We start from the raw sequence: 19,751 nt of genomic DNA on the forward strand, positions 1-19,751 counted from the left end.
GGCGTATTTTACTTCCAGAAGAAACTGTACCCTCTCACACATTCTTAGGTTGACACATAAGAATTTTAATCACAGGTTTAGATAGATGTGAATGATATATGTTTCTTTTTTTTTAACAGTAAATATGTCTTACATGTATTTCTGTCAAAACCTTGGAGCTGAGGAATAGTTCATTCAGTCTATGGAGTCTGTCCACCACACAGCCTTACTGGAAAGCCATGCTAACAAATAACTGAGTCAGACCTAATTTCAGTCTGAAAGGATTATCTTATGATTTAGAGACACATTCTAACTTGCATCTCACTTCTGCGTTAGAATTCGAAGATGGAGCACGGATGGAGCCACACAAGGAGCTCGGTGATGATCTGTTAGTGTGAGAAGCAGAGTCTCCAGGTCCACAGCAGCTCTGCTCCCTTTGCTCTCCCCGGACCCTCCCTCAGAGCAGAGCGTTCTCTGATGGTGCCCCGGTTCAGGACTCACGTCTACACCCCGGGGCCACAAGCCATGGTGAGACTCTGGAAAGGAAAGTGGGAAGCCTTTCTTCTTTTGTAAGTGGGAGAAGCGCAATCGTGCAAGGAAAGCAAATTCATTTTTCAAGAGTCTATATGAACACTGAGGACATAGCAACTGATTTCTTTAAATCCTTTTCTTAAATTCTTAAAACCTTTGCCCAAGTCCCCTCTTGGAAGTGGGTACACCAGTCTGAAGACAGCTGATGAGGAATTGCCACCATTTCGAGAGAGCCCTGGGGTCCCCCTGTCATCTCCCCTGAGCGAGGGCATTACCAGCATCCCGACAGGCTGCCTTTACCCCTGGGCACCACACGTGTGAAGACAGGCCCAGTGGTTTCCCCTCAGGCTTCTCCTTTAATGTAGCCATTACGTTATTCATTCATCATTCTTATACATGCACTGTAATAATAGTAACAGCTTATCACATGTGATGTATATATATTATTATACACATGTATTTAGCATGCATTCAGTATGTATGTAAACCCTGGAAAAACTTCCCTAACGTATCTAAATAATAAGTCCGGCTGCACAGCCAAATCTTCCCTAGGATCCGTAATCAATACATTCAGAAAGAAAGAAAGACGGGCATGTATGTATGTGACAACAGGGGTTTCTTGACAAATTGGCCATTCTGAGTGCTACGTCATTGGCCTCTGTGTAAATTAGCCTAGTTATCCCCCCAAAACGATACATCAATATCATCTCTCCACGCCAGTTCAACTGTACAAAAAATGTAAAGCATTCTGCCAAAAGAAATTATGCATACATCCTATGTCCAGAGATAAGTGCATATTTATACATGTCTCCTGATTTCTGTCTTACTCTTTGTGAAGTCATTTAGGACTACAAGATGCTAAAAAAATAAAAATCAGTGATGCAAATTCTACAAGGAAAACCCAACAGTTTCCGTTTCATGAAATTGCTGCCCTTTCGACTCCCCACAGAAGCTGAATGACTGGAGCAGGGTGCCCTGTCTTAAACAAACTGGGCCACTAGAGCAAACAGCCAGCCAGCCACACTGCTTCGGGGTGGATGTTCACATTCCCAAACTATGACTATGACCTCAGACACTCACTCTATTGAAAGAGTGCTTAGTGCTTTCTAAACACCCAAAGGGAGAAATTTGCGTTCATCAAAAATAATATATTCTTCTAACATGGGGGGTCAGCAAACTACAGTCCGGGGCCAGTTTCTGTAAGTAAGCTCATTCACTTCTGTGCTGCCTGTGCTTTCCTGCTACGACGGCAGAGGAGAGGGCCGGCAACGGGAACTATGTCCCACAAAGTCTAAGACAGGCACCCAGCCCTTCACCGAAAACGTCTGCCCCTGTTCTAAGACCATCAGGGCATATAGACGTTTTCATAGAATATGCTAGCCTTAGTATTTATTTTAAAATAGTCTATTATTAGTCTTAGGCAATCACCATATTGATTGAATTAATCGATTGCTTTATACAGTCTTCTGATTCAGAAACATGCAACAATGAAGATATTTTTTTTACTAACCTAAATTCCATCTGTGCGAAATTTATAAATAAAGCTACATTCCCTGTGCTTATAATCATTATCCCTATGGATAATAATTCCACATCATCTAGAAGAATCACTTTTAAAAGCTGAGGACTAGGAACAACAAAATGGTAGAAATTTGATTATTCAGAGAGCATTCGAAACTTCTGGTTTCTGGCCCAGCAGCGGGGGCCCGTTCCTAGCGCGGTGGGACTCCGCTGAGACGGTGCACACCCTGAGCCTGACTGCTTTCAGGTGGGTAAATGCTGCTGGCCCCTACCCCCCGCCCTGCGGGAGGGAGGCCCGTCTGGGTGCAGGCCCCGCCCCTCCGGGACGGAGGGCCGGCAGAGCGGAGCCCTTACTGCCCACGCGGCCGTGTGAATCACTCGCCCTCTACTAGCTCCACTCCTTGCCCATGACCCACACTTCATCTCCCTTGCTCCCACCTGCTGGAATCACCTCCCAAATCAACTACCGGCCTTTTATCGCGGGCTCTGCTTCCAGGGAAAACCCAACTAAGAAACTAGAGCCCTTCGAAATCCTTCTTCAAGGGAAACGTAGTAATGAAGAGAACCACTGGAGTCAGAGGTGTGAGCGCAGGGTGATTTCACAGCAATGCAACCACACTCGACCCTGGAAAACCTACAGGAGTGGGGGCAGCTGGGAGTCCCTCAACCTCCCATTGGCTTCAGCCAATCACTCGACTCTACCCGAAGCCGCTACCAAACCAACCGCAAATGGTTCCAGAGACTCTTCCACTCGAGGATAGCCTTATATAAGGTAAGAAAGGAGAATAAAAGAGGCAAAATCACCCAGCAATGGAAACCACTGGGTTTTCAGGTCAAATGCTGAACCCTGCGTCGGTCTTCTCAGGGAGAGGCCACACGGGCCCCCAGGACCAGCTCTGCAGCAGGTGGAGGCCCTGCAGCCCCAGCCCTGACGCTTCCTTACAGACTTTTCCGCCAAGTCACAGACTCTTTTAAGAATCAGAGGCAACATTTTAAGGAATTCTGAAAACTGCTCTGCATTTTCTTGTCTCTTTTAATGCAAAAGAACTAAGCTGAGCCTCTCATACTTAACATAAAATCAAAATGAAAACATTACAAATCTAAAATTGTTACAACTCAAGAAAATTCCAAAGTGTTATGGCTTAGATCTGCTCTTTCTTCTTTGGGGAAAAGTACTGAAGGGAAGCTAACATGTATTGACCACCCACTTTACAGATAAGCAGAGCTTAGCTCAGAAATTAAGCAGAGCTGAGACGTGAACCCAACTTTTTTTCCAAAGTACATGCTTCCAGCGCACCCCCCTGCTTCTTGGAAATCCTTCACTCATTCAATACACACGTAATGAATGGGTCCTACTGAAGACTCCACTGGTCATCCGAGGTATAAAGACAGCAAAGCTCGAGCTCACGGCGTCAAGGAAAGACAGATGAACAGGGCGCCGTTTCGGCATCATGACAGAGTCATCAGCCAGGTCTCCGTACAAAAGCAGGAGGGTAGCCTCTGCCGTGGCGGCACCGCTAAAGGCCCGTCTGGGATTTCTGTTCATCTTTATGAACTATTCTCTGCGGTAAAGCAGAAGCCAATTCAGTATGTTTTAAAATATACATGTCTACTACATAGTATTAAAGAATTCCAAAAGGTCATAACAGATAAAAGTGTAATTTCTCAAATTATTTGTAAAGTTTTAAATGAAAATGAGATAACTCGTTGATAGTTTTTTTTGTTTGTTTTTTGTTTTGTTGTCATTTTTGCGATAAGCGGGCCTCTGGCCTCTCCTGTTGCGGAGCACAGGCTCCGGACACGCAGGCCCAGTGGCCACGGCTCACGGGCCCAGCCGCTCGGCGGCACGTGGGATCTTCCCGGACCGGGGCACGAACCCGCGTCCCCCACATCGGCAGGCGGACTCCCAACCACTGCGCCACCAGGGAAGCACTCGTTGATAGTTTTGTTTCAGATAAATGTAAACCAGATGCAGAAAGTTATTTTTAAATGGTTCCAAGTGTAGCCTCAAAATTCACCCTTGAGGAGGTAATTGTTCATGGGCACATTCTCACCTTTCTCCAAGTTAGAGTCTATTAAATTAGAGGACAAATATAACACACACATAGGACTAAGACCATTCACGTAGTTAACTAAGAATATAGACCAAAACTCTACAAAAGTCTGAAATGAATGAAGAGCCAGTTGCAAAGTAAACAGTATACATACAAACCAAATCTAATCTGGCCTGTCCTCTGGATAAAGGCCCACACGTGGGAGCTGCGTCCTGGGCCGGCACACGCCTCGCCTGAGGCCTGTCCCTGCATCCAGGGCTGCTGCACTTTCCCACTCAACTGGAGCAGCAGGGAGGCCCCATAGAAACGTCCCTCTTTAGTCAGGCCAAGTGAGAGTGAACAGTTCAGGGACACGAGAAAACGGAGGTCAAAGATATTGCAACTGCAGAGGCTCCACAAACGGGGAAAATGACTATATTAGCCGTTCAAGAAAATAGATTCCCCTAAATGCAAGAATTCTAATGACAATCACTGTTTTTCAGTTCTTTCTCTTTCCAAAAATTCTTCCCTTTTATTTTCAACACTTTCCTTTAACTCCTTGCCAAGAAACTGGAATTGCTCTAAGGCTCCAGCCATTTCCTGGTATCAGTGTTTCCAGAAGCTGTACTTCCTGTAATGACAAAGAAACACCTTTCCCAGCCAATCGGATGCTTTAGGCAGCCTTTTTCTTCCTTTCCCTTTGCCACTCGGCCAGCTCCCTGCCAGGTGATGCCCTCTCAGGGCTGCGTGCCTCCCTCCCAGCAAAGCCTGTCTCACAGGGTTCGCTCGGAGCCCAGGGACGTGAGGACGGTGAGCGTGCTCTGGCACGGACTCTGTTCAAGGCGCTGTTGCCAACACCGGACACACATCGTCTCAACTTCGCTCCAACGTGGGCTTGCCTAACGCTCCAGGAGCACACCATGTTATGCTGTGTCCTCGTCACCCTTCAACAGCGACACAGACCCATCTCTCAACACCTCAGACTCTCTGCTTTTCCTTACCGAGAAGTCGCCAGTCCCAACGTGCTAGGAAATACTGCCCAGGGCCAGCAGTGCATCAACAAAGAAAGAAAACATGAACGAGAGTATGAACGGTTTGTATCTCTCTCCACACACACCCCCTCCCCAGGGCAGATCGCTGTCTCATAATGACATCTGCAAAAAGACTGGGTCGTCCCACACCCTGGTACCTTGCTGTAATAGCAATATGGGGTACTTCTCACCAGACCATAACCCAGATACAAGAAGCCGTAATAATCTGGAATCTTGAAAATCTGGCCAGGATACATTTAAAAAAAATGTACCAACACAAAACAAAAAGAGTTCAAAAATCACTTAGAAAAGAAAATGACAAATTTCCTAACGATGGCCCATTTGACAAAAAGAACACAACAGTTACAAGACACGTAGGTGCCAAAACTCTACAGCTATGGTAGGATCTTAGGAGAAATGCAATTAAACTGGAGCATTAACGTTAATAAAGAATAACCTTTCACATAAAGGCATTCCCAGCAACCTGAAAATCCTCTGAAAGTATCTGCAGTGCTCAGCAGAGTGAAAGGACTAGGATTCCACCCACACACACACACACACACACACACACACACACCCCTGATCCACATGCCTCACTCCAGGCAAAAAGAGCAATGATCATCGGGGCTTTCCCTGAAAACCTGGCTACCATGGGAAAACCATACCTGCAAGAAAGAAAGAGCCTTAAGTGTGTGCAAAGCTGACAAACGTCTGCATCCCCAAGGCTAGGGTGTGGAGCATGGATTCACTGTGTCAGGACCCCAGCAGCATGAATATGTGGGTCAGAGAACTTGGTTAGGGTAGTGGAAGGCTGACATTTAAGGTTAGAAAAGGGTTTGCACAAAATCCAGTAACTAGGAAGGAAGTAGCAGCTAAAATAAAACCAATGGGTGGACTAGGAGGAAATAATACTAAGCGATAAAGACAAAGAAAAATGTCAACATTATAAGCAGAACACAGGAAAATCAGCAGGGTCGATAACTAAGGAGGTTAGACAGAAACCCACTTAGATACCGAGAGAAATGGTGAGTATTAACTTTAAACCCAAAATAAAATCAGAGAATAGATCAAATGTGAGCATCTAAAGAATGTTTCCACCACAAAGGCACAGCCAGAAGGAGGGCACTGTCCTTGCTGGACAGCAAGGTCTCTGAGGTCAGGGGCGGGCTTTCATTGGGTCCGGCCAGACGGCTCCCACAGCGGCTCAGCACATGTCTGCTGAGGAATGAATGCAGGAGTTCACACTGTCCCTGCTCAAAAGGAAAAAATCCAATCACTGTAAGGAGAATGAATTATAATGAACTGCTGTGGCCCCTGTTGAGGGGTATTATTAAGTTGCAAGACAACTCGAGGCTACATTTCCACTCACTTAAGAAGCGCTAAAATGTAAAGCCCACGTTTTCACAGGGAAGACGTTCAGTTTCTTGCCAAAATGTAGTGATTTCTACAAGATGAAGCTGGCTGGGCAGCTCTCCAACAGTGTAAACAATAGTTCATATCTTAAATGTGAATCCATAGACTCTATCAGAGTCAGAAATTACATTAAAATAGAAGTGATTTTTTTTTTCCATTTTCAAATCTGTGCATGACGTAGAAAAGGAGTTGGTAAGTATGAGAGGTATTGATTGATGCATGTGACTTTTTTTTTAATATTCATGGTTTGACATTTTGAGATCTTGTGTAGGAGAAGTAAGTGGGAGGCTAGAGAAAGGCAGAATATCAAGGGAACAAACTTCAGGGGCTGAAAAATCAACTATGATCTCAATAGGAGGACAATTTAAAAAAAAAGGATAACGTCAACCACAAAGTAGGACGACTACAATTAGTTAAACGGCATTTCAGTTAAATCTTACTTCTTTTTAAATTTAATTTTGAATGGGTAATAAATGGTTAATCAGATGTAAAAGGTATACACTGAAGTCTCCCTACAACTCCTGTTCCTGGCCCCCCCAGTTCCCACTCCCGCCATCTCCACCAGTCCTGCCGAGAAGGTGCTGTGCGCGCCTCGCTGAGTTTCCGCCCCGCTTCTTTATGCAACACAGACACACACAGGTAGACACCCCTTTATTGTCCTTTCTAACACAAAAGTGTGTACGTGCGTGCATTGCTTTACACTTTGCTTTTTTCATGTAGCGATGCATCTGGGAGAGCTTTAGTACCTTTGTTTCACTGCTACAGATTTTATTTAGCCAGGCCCCTACAGGTGCGCCTTCAGCTGGTTTCTTCAAACGTTCTCTTCAACCAATGCTGCAATATATTAATACCTTGTTAAGTCATCTTGCCCGAGTGTGAGTCTCTCTGAATGATAAATTCCCTGGAGTAGAATTATTGATTCAATGGGTACATGCATCTTTAATACTGATGGATATACTGCCAAATTGCCCTCTTCCGGAGCTGTACCAGTGGATGCCCCCACCGGGAATGCAGGCCAGTACCTGCTTCCTCATAAAACTGCCAATAGTGTGTTATAAAATTTATTAATTTCTGCAAACCCGACAGGAGAAAACGGTACCTCAGTGTGATTTTAAATGGCATTTATCTTATCATGAATGACGTTGACCATCTTTTTGTTCAGAGCCTTCGACTAATTTTTAATTGGGTTGTTCTTTTTCTTAAGCATTTCTAGGAGCTCTTCGTATGTTAGGCAGGTTGGCCCTATGCTGTGATGTGGGCTAGTAGTGTTTTTTTCTAGAACTGACGGTTAAGAACAGTTTGGTGCTGCTGGAGCCCTAACTGTCCTGTAGGAAGCAGGACAGAGACAGCACAGGGAGGCAGAGGGTGTCACCACATGGGAGATGCGCAGGAATAGACTGCAATTTTTGCTTATGGTATTTACGGCCATCAATAGGTGCTTTTTCTAACGCAGGAGTCTCACTTCTCCATCTTTTCTTTGATTACTTCCAGATTTTGAGTCACATTTAAAGGCTCTTCCTACTCTAAGGCTAGAAAGGAATTTCCTCATTTTTCTCCTTTCTATGGCACATTATTTATCTTTTTAAATTTATTTTTTTACATCTTTATTGGAGTATAATTGCTTTACAATGGTGTGTAGTTTCTGCTTTATAACAAAGTGAATCAGTTATACATATAAATCTGTCCCCATATCTCTTCCCTCTTGCGTCTCCCTCCCTCCCATCCTCCCTATCCCACCCCTCTAGGTGGTCACAAAGCACCGAGCTGATCTCCCTGTGCTATGCGGCTGCTTCCCACTAGCTATCTATTTTACATTTGGTAGTGAATATATGTCCATGCCACTCTCTCACTTCGTCCCAGCTTACCCTTCCCCCTCCCCGTGTCCTCAAGTCCATTCTCTGGTAGGTCTGTGTCTTTATTCCCATCTTACCCCTAAGTTCTTCATGACCTTTTTTTTTTTTTCTTAGATCCATATGTATGTGTTAGCATACAGTATTTGTTTTTCTCTTTCTGACTTACTTCACTCTGTATGACAGACTCTAGGTCCATCCACCTCACTACAAATAACTCAATTTCTTTCCATTTCATGGCTGAGTAATATTCCATTGTATATATGTGCCACATCTTCTTTATCCATTCATCTGCTGATGGACACTTAGGTTGCTTCCATGTCCTGGCTATTTGTAAATAGAGCTGCAATGAACATTTTGGTACATGACTCTTTTTGAATTATGGTTTTCTCAGGGTATATGCCCAGTAGTGGGATTGCTGGGTCGTACGGTAGTTCTATTTTTTGTTTTTTAAGGAACCTCCATACTGTTCTCCATAGTGGCTGTATCAGTGCACATTCCCACCAACAGTGCAGGAGGGTTCCTCCTTCTCCACACCCTCTCCAGCATTTATTGTTTGTAGATTTTTTGATGTTGGCTATTCTGACCGGTGTGAGATGATACCTCATTGTAGTTTTGATTCGCATTTCTCTAATGATTAATGATGTTGAGCATTCTTTCATGCCTTTGTTGGCAATATGTGTATCTTCTTTGGAGAAATGTCTATTTAGGTCTTCTGCCCATTTTTGAACTGGGTTGTTTGTTTTTTTTTGATATTGAGCTGCATGAGCTGCTTGTAAATTTTGGAGATTAATCCTTTGTCAGTTGCTTCATCTGCAAATATTTTCTCCCATTCTGAGGGTTGTCTTTTGGTCTTGTTTATGGTTTCCTTTGCTGTGCAAAAGCTTTGAAGTTTCATTAGGTCCCATTTGTTTATTTTTGTTTTTATTTCCATTTCTCTAGGAGATGGGTCATAAAGGATCTTGCTGTGATTTATATCATAGAGTGTTCTGCCTGTGTTTTCCTCTAAGAGTTTGATAGTGTCTGGCCTTACATTTAGGTCTTTAATGTATTTTGAGTTTATTTTTGCGTATGGTGTCAGGGAGTGTTCTAATTTCATTCTTTTACATGTAGCTGTCCAGTTTTCCCAGCACCGCTTATTGAAGAGGCTGTCTTTTCTCCGCTGTATATTCTTGCCTCCTTTATCAAAGATAAGGTGACCATAGGTGCGTGGGTTTCTCTCTGGGCTTTCCATCCTGCTCCGTTGATCTATATTTCTGCTTTTGTGCCAGCATCTACGGTATATTTTTAAATATATATTTAACCATATGATCCATATGGAATTTATCCTGGAGGTATAGTGGAAGGTATGCTCTAATTTTATTTTTTTCCAGATGACTGCTGAGCTGTCCCCGAGTCATTTATTCAGTAGTCTACCTCTACTCCTCCTGTATGAGATGACACTTTTGAAATATGTGAAATTCCTTTATGAGTCTGGCTCTGTTCTAGGGCCTTTCTATTCTGCTGTACTGTTCTGTCTAGTCACATGCCAGTACCACATTGTTTTAATCATTGCAGTTTTATAAAAAAAAAAAAAAATTAGATGACGTATTTAATCATGAGACACAAAGAGTATTACGCTAAAAAGGCGTGATGACTGAGGACACAGGAATGTTTTTCAAAGTAAACTTCTGGTCCTGGGAGAAAAAAAAAAAAATGTGAAAATGTATGTGATCCTCATAGCAAAGATAAACATATAATCACCAAATCTAGAAAACCATAGTAATCAAGCCCTTCTGGATATGAGTTTAGATGTTTATTTTGGAAGCTGCTAAAACTCCAATACAGAAGCACACAATTACGTCACGCGCAGAGAAGTACCACTTGAATACCATACACTCCCGATGCTTTGCTCCAGCAGTGGCCTGCCCTTCATGCGAAATCGCTTCTTACAGAGCACTTACCAACTTACAAGTCCAAATATGCTTGTATTCTCTTAAATAATTCATCACATCCAAACACACGGCATCGTTTCAGCACTTCATAAGCCACACTTTCTCTTTCCTAGCGTAGAAAATGTTTTTGTCAAAGGGAAAGCTCTTTATCACCGCCTCAGGAGCTAAAGCTGAGGCATCCAAACTGCTCTACGCACTTGTGGCCCACTCCTCCTACGGTCTCCCGCTGTTGCCCCTGGAGCTCCCCATCCAGCAGCTCGGGCCGGCAACGTGCTGTGCTCTCAGTAACTCGGAAGCCCTGGTCACTGGTGCCCAACAGAGGATTTGGATCTCACGAAAAAGGAAAAAGAATCAAGTGGAATTTCAAGTTATGCTAGCAAAATGGATCCACCACATCACTTATTTTATGATTCCCTTCCTTTGCAAAAACTAACATTTCTAAAGGACCACTTTGCTCCTTTTCTCCCGTTTAAACACCTTCACTTACTCATACATTAGACTTGCTGTGCTTTGCACTGTGCTAGGCGCTGAGGTTAAGGAAAAGAATAAAACGTGCTGCCTGCCCTCAAGGAGCACACGCAGGCCGTGGATGAGTACAGGCGCCAGGCCTTAGGGAGACACAGACGGGGCCGGTGAGCAAGCCAGGGAGCAGGCGGGATTCCAGGGGTCCCCGCAGCTGGCATCGGGGAGGGAGCCCTGTCGTAGGAGACGTCATGACCTGGGCCAGAAGCTCAGCATATCAAGCAAATGGCCCTGCGGACAGTGGGCAGTGGACGCCATTAAAGAGTGTCCTTCACACCTACGCACTGCTCCATCAGTTGTCCGTGATGGCCTTTTATCTGGTCCGCACCCCTCCTTGAAGGCAAGGATGGGTCTGGACATATCCATTACCGGTGATTACGACAGCAGACCCTCGATGAGCATCTGTGTGCTACATCATCAGATATAACACTGTGCTCCTCGGCACCGCCCACCCCTCCCCGGTGAAACATTCGAACGACCTCCAGGGGAGGGCCCGACGGTCTCTCCTGCTCCATCCTACCGGCTCTACCTTCCCTCCTCTTCGGCGCGAAGCCCTCACCACCATCCCTCATCCCACTTCCGGGTTCCCGGACTCTGTAAGTTCCTGTCCAGGGCCTTGCTCAGCTCCACAAACCAGACACTCCTTCTCCCTCAAGACACCTCCCAGATTGCACCCCACTGGGCACTTTCCACCACGGTGTGCACCGAGGGCTGAGAGGCGTCCTGCGCCAGCGCCCTCTCGCGCGAGCCTCCCCGCGCACCACGGATGGATAAGTCTCCCTCACCTCGTCCTGCAGTCGTGCGAGCTCCCTTCTAGAAAGCTCTCAGGCATATTCCCACCCCTCGGCTAACCACGCAGTCACTAGTCCCTCCTCTGCAGCCTGGACAGGACCTGCGGCCGTGCTCTGGACCCCCGCGTGGCCCGGGGCAGCTCGCCGTCCTCGGGGCCGGGCCTCCTGCTCCGCTCGCCCCCGGAGGCGCGCAGCGCTGCCCGGTCAGGGACATGGGAAGAGAGGATCCTGTGAGGGCGCCGTTCGTTCTTCTCGCTCCCTCGCTCCACCCAAACCCTCCTCGGCACCCACACCGGCTCCTGCCACCGCTCTCTCCGAGGACAGGGTCCCCTTGCCGTCCCAAGCCTTCCTGTGCCCGCTACGTTCCATTCCTGCCAGCTTCTCGAAGGTTCTGTCCTGTTCTCTTTCTTCCTACTCTGCAAACTCCTTGTCCTCAACAAACACACACCCTCCAGCCAGTCCTACGTGGGGAAAAGCCAGCCCTTCTCTCCGCGTGGATTCGGGGCGCCGTCTCCCCCCCCCTCCTCCGAGGGCCCGAGCGCCGCACAGACGCCCCCGCCGCCTCCCCGGCCCTGAGGATGGCTCTCCGCCCCCGCCACTCCGCTCGGAAGCCCCGGAGGAGGTCGCCGGCGGCGCTGGCTGCCTCTGTCTCGAGGTTCTTCCGGCAAATTCCGCGGCACGTTCTTCCTGGCCCGTCTCACCTCCGCGCCCTCGCCCCACTCCTTCTCGGGGCGTCCGTGGCTCCCTGGCTCCTGTCAGCTCTGGCTCCTGCCCTTTGCTAACCCCCCCCCCCCACCAGTTTATTTCAGGTTCCCAATCAGAACCGTGGCTTCGTCGCCTGCCTGGAGAGTCACAAACCTAATCAGTTCCCTCGTGAGGGTTCGGAGCCCTCCTGCCACTCAGCAGAGCTGGGGGGGGGGGGGGCACCCGCGCCGCACGACGGCTGCTTCGCCGGCTCCATCAACGCCCTCCCGGCGCCGCGGAGAGCATCTGCAGACTCTCAGCGGCGGACACGCAGCCCCAGGGTTTGGGACACCGTGACTACAGTCTTTATTCTCCGCTCTTGGTCCATCAACCCTCTGATTTCCAGACTTTCTTACCATCTGCACGAAACTGTGCAGCAGGCCTCTCAGGCTTAACGCAGCCGAGCGGGACGCCTGGTCCCTGGCGGCCCCCTTGCCGCCCCCCACCACCCCCGCCGCTGGGCACACTTCCACCCTGCGGCCCGGGCTCCAGCTAAAGCCCTGCGCCCTCTTCTCGGTCCTCGCTGCCCCGACCCGCCCGCGCGTCTGACGTGTTCTAACACCTCCCGAAGGTTCGGGGTTCGACGGACCCCACTTCTGTCACCATCGCCCTAGTCCGAACCACCGGTGTCTCCTGCCCTGGCTACCGTGCTGGCCTTCGGGTCCTCCATCTCCACCGCAGACCCGAGATTCACTCACCACACTGCAGCCAGAATGCACTTCTGAGATCACACATCACACAGCAGCCACCTGCCGAGAACCGTCCAGGACCTGCCCCTTGCACGGGGACTAAAATGCAAATCCCGCAAAGCCTCAACCTGGCCCGTATGCCTCGTGGTCTTCGTTCACGGGCACGGCGCTCCCCTGGGCTCAGGGCCGCAGCAGCGAGGCCCTCGCTCGGTTCCTTGGGTCTCCCTCGGCCTGGGGCGCTCCTTCTCTGACACCTGCAGTTTAACCCCCTCTAGCCAGAGAGAGCCTCACCGACGGCTCCAACCTGCCAACGCTTACGGCACCTGATCTTTCTGACGGCTGACACTTCGGGTTCGCGTGCCGGATCGCTCGGCGTCTACACCATGGCCCGCGGGCACCGACGACGCTCGGCCCAGGGCAGGGGCTCCGTGCCGAGCCCTCTTTGCTCAGGACCCAGCCACCGCACGCAGCCCCAGCCTCCCGCCAGGAACCGAGCGGCCCTCTGCCCGCACCTCGCCCGCCGCCCGCCGTGCTCCGCGCCTCGGGCTGCCCGTCGCGCGCTGCCTGCCCGCCTGGCGCAGGCCCTCCTCTCCTCACCTGGGGGTGTCCCCGCCACAGAGCCGAGCCCTCTGTGTCCGTGGCCCAGGAGCCCAGCTCCACCACGGAAGGCGGGCTTCCTGCCTTCCTACCTTGCCGCTTCTGTAGAGCCCTTCAGAGGGTAACCATGAGGCCCTCGGCGTTAGTCCAGAAGAATCCTCTCAGCCTCGCCAGCCTCCCTCCTGCGAGCAGCCTCCGATGTGCCTCCCCTGGCCCGAGAGGCTGGCCCCGGAACCCGGCTCCCCCCAGCCCTGGCTGGAAGCACCTTCCACTGCCCGCAAGACCCAGCCCAGCTCCTCTGGAGCCTTCGGGGGCCCTCGGAGGAGCCGGGGCTCAGCTCTGGGGCCCGGAGCGCCTGCACCGCCTCCGCCGGGCACCTGCTTGTCAGCTGGCCTGTCTCTGTGCCCAGCCGCGCGCTCAACCAGAGAGGCTCTTTCTCACCCGCGGTGGAATCCTGGCTCCTCGGGACAACGGCCAAGGCCAAGGACGCTTTCGATGAGTGGCCTTCAACTTCTGAGTGCCTTGAAGGCAGACACCACGTTGTTGTTCATTTCCGTTCATCTCTGAATTTTCAACACAAAGATCTGAGCTCCTTCCATGTATGCATCCGCCACCTTTACAGGCTCAGGGATGTAACCAAGTAAGACAAGCCCCTGCCCTCAGGCTGGCACCAAGCTTGCCTTCTGCACAGGGAAGACAGGCAGATAAACAAGTAGGCCAGGAGAGGAGCACGAGAATTCCAGAAAGTGGTAAATGCTACCAATAAAACCAGAGTACTAGGCGTCCTCTGCCTCCTTTGTCAGGTTTGAGCAATTCTGTCACTGTGGAGTTTCCTCCGACAGACATCGGCTGAAAGAGCATGATCTACATTTTAAAAGGAAATTAAAACGTTTTGAATGAAAACTAAGAGTTCTCCTTTTAAGGCAGAAATATTCCTTTGTCATGAAAATTATAGTTTCTTTCCTTCTCAGACCTCATGAGCTGTTTTTAAACAAACAAAAACTAACAATGCATTAACTGGTAAAATGTTCACCACACCAACTTGAACCTGCTTTATCGTAAACAAAATCTCGTAATCATCCAGCACACTGCATTTTGTGTGTGTGTGTGTGTGTCTGTGTGTGTCTGTGTGTGATGAGGACTTTTAAGATCTACTCTCTTAGCCACTTTCAAATATGCAGTACAGTCTTAATAACTACAGTCACCATGCTACGCTACCATCACTTATTTATCTATCGCACTGCATTCATTTTTCTTAACGGGGTAGAAAAAGTTTTAGATGCAGAAATTACCTGAAGTTAATGTATCAGGTTGACACTGTAGAAGACACCATCTTCTACTGTTTCCACCATTGCTCATTTAAATTTTTAGGGATTAGCTTTGTTCATGGAAGCTTTTTGAAATTAAAAGAGGAACTTCATGAAATTAAAACTAATGAATCTAAATAGTTCCACCCGGTTTAAACCGTTTGCCCTTTGGATTTAAGCCCTGATTACTCCAGCCAGAACAGACATAGGCACCTCCACTATGCCTGGTCGTTTCATGACCTGCACCCTGGCCTGGCAGGAAGGGCTCACAGCCTCCCTTTGCTGGCTGTCTTGGTAGGTGTCCTATCTGTATTTCAGGTCCTTTGAGGGACCAGTTCTTATCAGTTGCATCTCCCTAAAATGATCTGCACTGAACAGGTCCTCAGTAACTACCTGTTAGTTGGCTATTAAGTGAGCTACACCCAGTTTGGCTGCTGTGTTGCTGGCCTTGCATGCCTCTGCAGTCCCAGTCTCAACAGGTCCGCAAAAACAGGTTCAACGTGAAGTCCGGTGTAACTTCTATGCGGTAGACACATTTGCTCTTAAAAGGGATCATATTTATCTCAATTTGCTCCAGTGTTGGCCATACAGTATCTTAAGTCTCGAGAAACAGAGCAAGAGTGGACAGTGATGGATGCGGAGTATATTTAAAGTCTAGGATCCCTAGACACATACACATTTTCTGTTTGGAATATCTGAGAAATATACAAATTGTGTGAAGAAGTATTGAATATTTGCCACCTGCACTAACAAATCTTTCCTAGCTCATTTTTTTTGCTCTCTCTGATCTCTCATTGACCAACAGTTTTCTTTTCTACGGCACTCTGCATCATTCGGAGCAGCCAACCGGTGAAACATACAGTAGCAGAGCGGTGGGAGCATTCGTGAGAGGGAGAGAAAGACAATGACCTTCCTTTAACTTCTGGATGTCCTTAAGGCAGGGTTCCCGACTCGACTGCTAAAGTCCTTGCCCCCCAGGTATATTTCCTGCACTTCCCGCCACCACCGCACCAAGTGTACTCAAGGTAAGCTCTTTCCTCCGGAAGACTGAATGCAGCTCCTACCGAAGCACAACTTCTTGGCTTTCCTTTCCTGTGTGTATGTGCATGCGTACACACACACACACACACACACACACACACACACACACCGCTGCCAAGTGGACTTCTCAGTTGGCTCTGGAAGGATTTGGGCTCTCCCTGCGCGGGGATTGCTTTCTATGCCAACCAGCAACAACTCAGAGCAGTAAAGCACTCGAGCCCAGTGCCTGAGGCCAAGCTCAGAGGTCAGCAGTGAAAGGTAGAGGGCAGATGAGGTGAAGTCAGCAACACCCAGATAGGGATGTAGAGTGACCACTGACCCTTCTAGCACTGGGCACCAATGCTGCACCCGCTTCTAGGAGCTCTCTTCTCCTGGTGGGTGACGTCCCCTTAGACCGCAGCCCGGCTAGGGCAGCGCCTGGCATGTGGCAGTAGCTCTTAGTAAGTGTTTGCTCCGTGCGTTACTGAGCGAACCAGTGAATCTGTGTGAGCCAAAATGCAGAGCCAAAATGGACAGGAGTGGAACTAGGATATTATACTTTCAAAACACAATTTGCTCTTTGATGATGATAAAGAGCAGGCATTCCTACAAACAACAGTTGGACACAGCAGCCTTTACATGACAACTTGCTTGTTAGACCTAGAGGAGACCAAACTGAAAGGAAAAAAAGGGAATAAACATGCACCAATCACGACACATCTGTATACTTGGGCGTTTTTCCATTCTTACGGAATTCCAAAGTTCTCTCAAAAAGACTCATTTTTATTGACAAATATCAGAAAAGTCTGCCAAGCTTCGGGTACTTCAGCCATTCACACAAACGTGGCTTGTCACGCGGCAACAGACAGAAGCGGAGTTCCCCGAAGTGAAGGCTACGGTGTCCGAGCAGAAACTGGCAATGGTCCTTAAAGTCGCCATCTAGCCTTTTTCCACTTTTGCAGTGACGTGGGTCTAATAATAGATTTTGCTGAAAAGAACCTTAGTATTTACTACCTTAGTAACATCCCAAAGATTTTTATAACCTCTGGTTCCCATTCAAACCGCCAGCTACCTCTCACTGACTTGGTTAGAGAAAAAGACAAACAAGAAACACCCCCAACAACTCCTGAGCCTATTATCACGGGGCTTCTCCCTACAGAACTCCCCACGGGGGTGAGGGGGTGGGAAATGGGGTCAGATGGCCCTCTTCTCCGGGTCCTCTGTCTCTCCAGAAGAAGGGCCTGCTAGGGATTCCGCTAGGACATCTCCATCCTACCTGAGCTGTTCACCTTTACTCTTCTCCCCAATGCCCCTCACAACCTGCCCCACCCTAGACAAACAGCAGTAACAACACACAAACAGAAGCTTCACTTTAGGAAACCCCTGCACAGCTGGTCTCCCTAGCACACAGCCTTCTTACCAAAGCGTTCATATGCAAAGATGCGGCAGCCTCTGACCCGCACCCTCACTCCTCCTACCCCACCAGCCGCCAGCTGTAAAGAAGAGATGTCTCTTTCTTACGGAAGGAAATCACTGGTGCAGGAGGAGGGGGGTGGACAGGAGCCCCAACTCCCGGCCCCAGACTAACCCAACACGAGTCAGAGCTGGTTGGGAGCTCCGTCCTCTCCCGCAACCTTCATTCAGTTCACGGCCACCAGGCTCTGTTTCAGCAAGTAAAAATGTCCATTTCTAACACATCCAAGGGCAGCTGGCGAGGCCACTCCTGCCCAGACCCTGTCCTTCCTGAACCGCAACACCTCTGAATTAATCAACAGCCGCAGGTGGGGTCCGAGGGAGGCGGACCCCCGGGAGCTGCCGTGCGGGTCAGGCTACGGGAGGCTACGGGATGGAAGGGTCAGCTGCGCGTCCAGGGCCCACGCCCCGATGTCCTGTCAGGTCCACCAGCAAATGCGAGCAGAGACAGCCGCCAGCGGCTCCGGACAGCCAGCAAGCGAGAGGCCGCTGGACCGCGCGGCCCCCTCGGACTGAACCTCGCCAGGGAGGCGGGATCTTGGGGCGGGGCTGGGCGGGGAGCGGGTGGAGGGGTGCCGGGCTGCACCGTACACGCTCGCACGCCCGGGGGCTGCAGTCCAAAGGCGCCCTGCGGGCGGTGAGCCCGGGCAAGTTCCGGCCGCGAGGAGGGCTTAGACCCCGGGTACCCAGAAGGCGCGGGCCGGCCGGGGCTGGGGGGTGAGCGGCAGATGGGAGACGGAAGCCGCAACAGCAACCCTGGAAGAGACTACTGCCTGGAGAAGGCGCCGCGGAAGCGCGGTTCCCCGGCGAGAAGCAGACAAAGGCTCGGGTGCGCACGCGGCGGACGGTGGCGCCGGAGCCCCGCGCCTATAGGGCCTCGAGGGGCCGCGCCCGCCCCGGCTGGCGCCGGAGTCGCCCGGTGCTCCGCGGGCGCGACCTCCTCCCCTCCCGCCCCGCCCCAGGTCTGCGGTCCTCACCTCGCTCGCCCTCCATCCAAGACAACGGCGACCCCCTCCTCTGTGCACCCGGCGGCTCTTCCCTCAACATCTCCCGCCCGCTGCCTTCCAGCAAATATCTGCCCTGACGATTCTGCTCTGCGTCGTCCCCCTCCCCCGTGACACGCCTTCTCACCCCGCTCCGGCGCGCTCAGCCCCGAGCCCGGGCCTGGGGAGGCGGAGTGCCCGCGATGCCGGGCGGGGGGGGGGGCGGGTTTCTCCTCCACCCTAACGCCCCGTTGTCCTTCCCTCACCACCCCGACCACCAGCCAAGCCCCAGCATCTAGAGAAAGTGGGCTCTCGGCGGGGGCGCACCCACTTCCACGCGGCTAGTCCACGCTCTGGAGCCGGGTCACTGCGGGGTCCGGGGGCAGAGCGGCCAGGCGCCGACCCCCAGCCCGGGGAGCCGCGAGCGCCGTCACGTTTCGGGGCGCGGGGTCCCGGGGCGCTGGCCGGCCCTCCGCCAGCCTGGGGGCGCAGCGGGCGGGACCCCGAGCGGGAAGAAGCGCCCCGACTCCAGCCTAGCGGCCGCAGGCCACACACAGGAGCCCGGCGTCAGTGGTCAGAGTTGAGAGTACGAAGACGCGCAGGGCCAGGGCGGCCAGACCCAGCACCGGGACCCCGAGGCGGGCAGCGGGTCCTGAGCTACACGCCCGGCCCCCGCCGCTCCCCGCACGCACGCGGAGCCTGGGAAAAAGCCCGCTGTCCCGCCGCTGGCCGAGCCCCCCGCCCCTCCAGAGAAGCCCGCCGGCCGCCAAACTGCCCGGCACGCGCACCCCGCCGGCCGCCCGCCGCGGGGAAGGTGGAGCCGGGCACTTACTGGGGCTCAGGAAACACTCCGTCAGCCTTCGGAAGCAGCTCGCGTTATTAGAGGGTCCATCTTCCATGTCGGAACCGAAAAGCGGCGGGGACGCGGCGGCGAGGGCGGCGCCGGCGCCTCGCGGCCACCGCGGGGTTCGGCCGCCGCCGCCGAGGCCGGGGCCGGGCCCGGGGCAGCCCCCGCCGGCGCCCGGGAAGCCGTGGGAGCCCGCGCGGAGGGCCGCCGGGCCGACCGAGCGGGAGCCGGGGCGGCGGCGGCGGCGGGGCGCGGCGCGAGCCGGCAGCAGCAAAGCCCTGGAGCGCAGGGGAGACGAAGAGCCGCCGCCGCCCGCCGCCGCCGCGGTGACTACTGCCGGGGGGGCCGCTCAAGGGAGCTGCCTCTTGTCCTCCTCCTCCTCCTCCGCCAGCATCGCCGCCGCCGCGCCCTCCCTTCCCGGGAGACGCGCGGGGAAGTGAAAGGCCGATGAGGAGGGGGGAAGAGAAGGAGGGGGCGGAGGGGGCG

General features: G+C 51.3%; 1 protein-coding gene across 4 annotated transcripts in view; it reads right to left on the reverse strand.

Annotated features, from left to right (window-relative positions):
• The window catches only part of PDE10A (phosphodiesterase 10A), a 566,819-nt gene that overhangs the window by 257,632 nt on the left and 289,436 nt on the right, over window positions 1–19,751 (reverse strand). The window contains exon 1 of one of the 4 annotated variants that reach the window (XM_067011130.1): window positions 18,413–18,549. The exons of the other annotated variants lie outside the window; for them this stretch is intronic. Within the exon in view, the coding sequence (XP_066867231.1) occupies window positions 18,413–18,482 (70 nt within the window). The 5' untranslated portion in view covers window positions 18,483–18,549. Of the gene's footprint in view, window positions 1–18,412; window positions 18,550–19,751 lie in introns of those variants that run through there. 4 annotated transcript variants of the gene reach the window in all.

This window comes from Kogia breviceps, chromosome 13 (genome assembly GCF_026419965.1).
Source record: "Kogia breviceps isolate mKogBre1 chromosome 13, mKogBre1 haplotype 1, whole genome shotgun sequence".
In the NCBI taxonomy this organism is placed as follows: Eukaryota; Metazoa; Chordata; class Mammalia; order Artiodactyla; family Physeteridae; genus Kogia; species Kogia breviceps.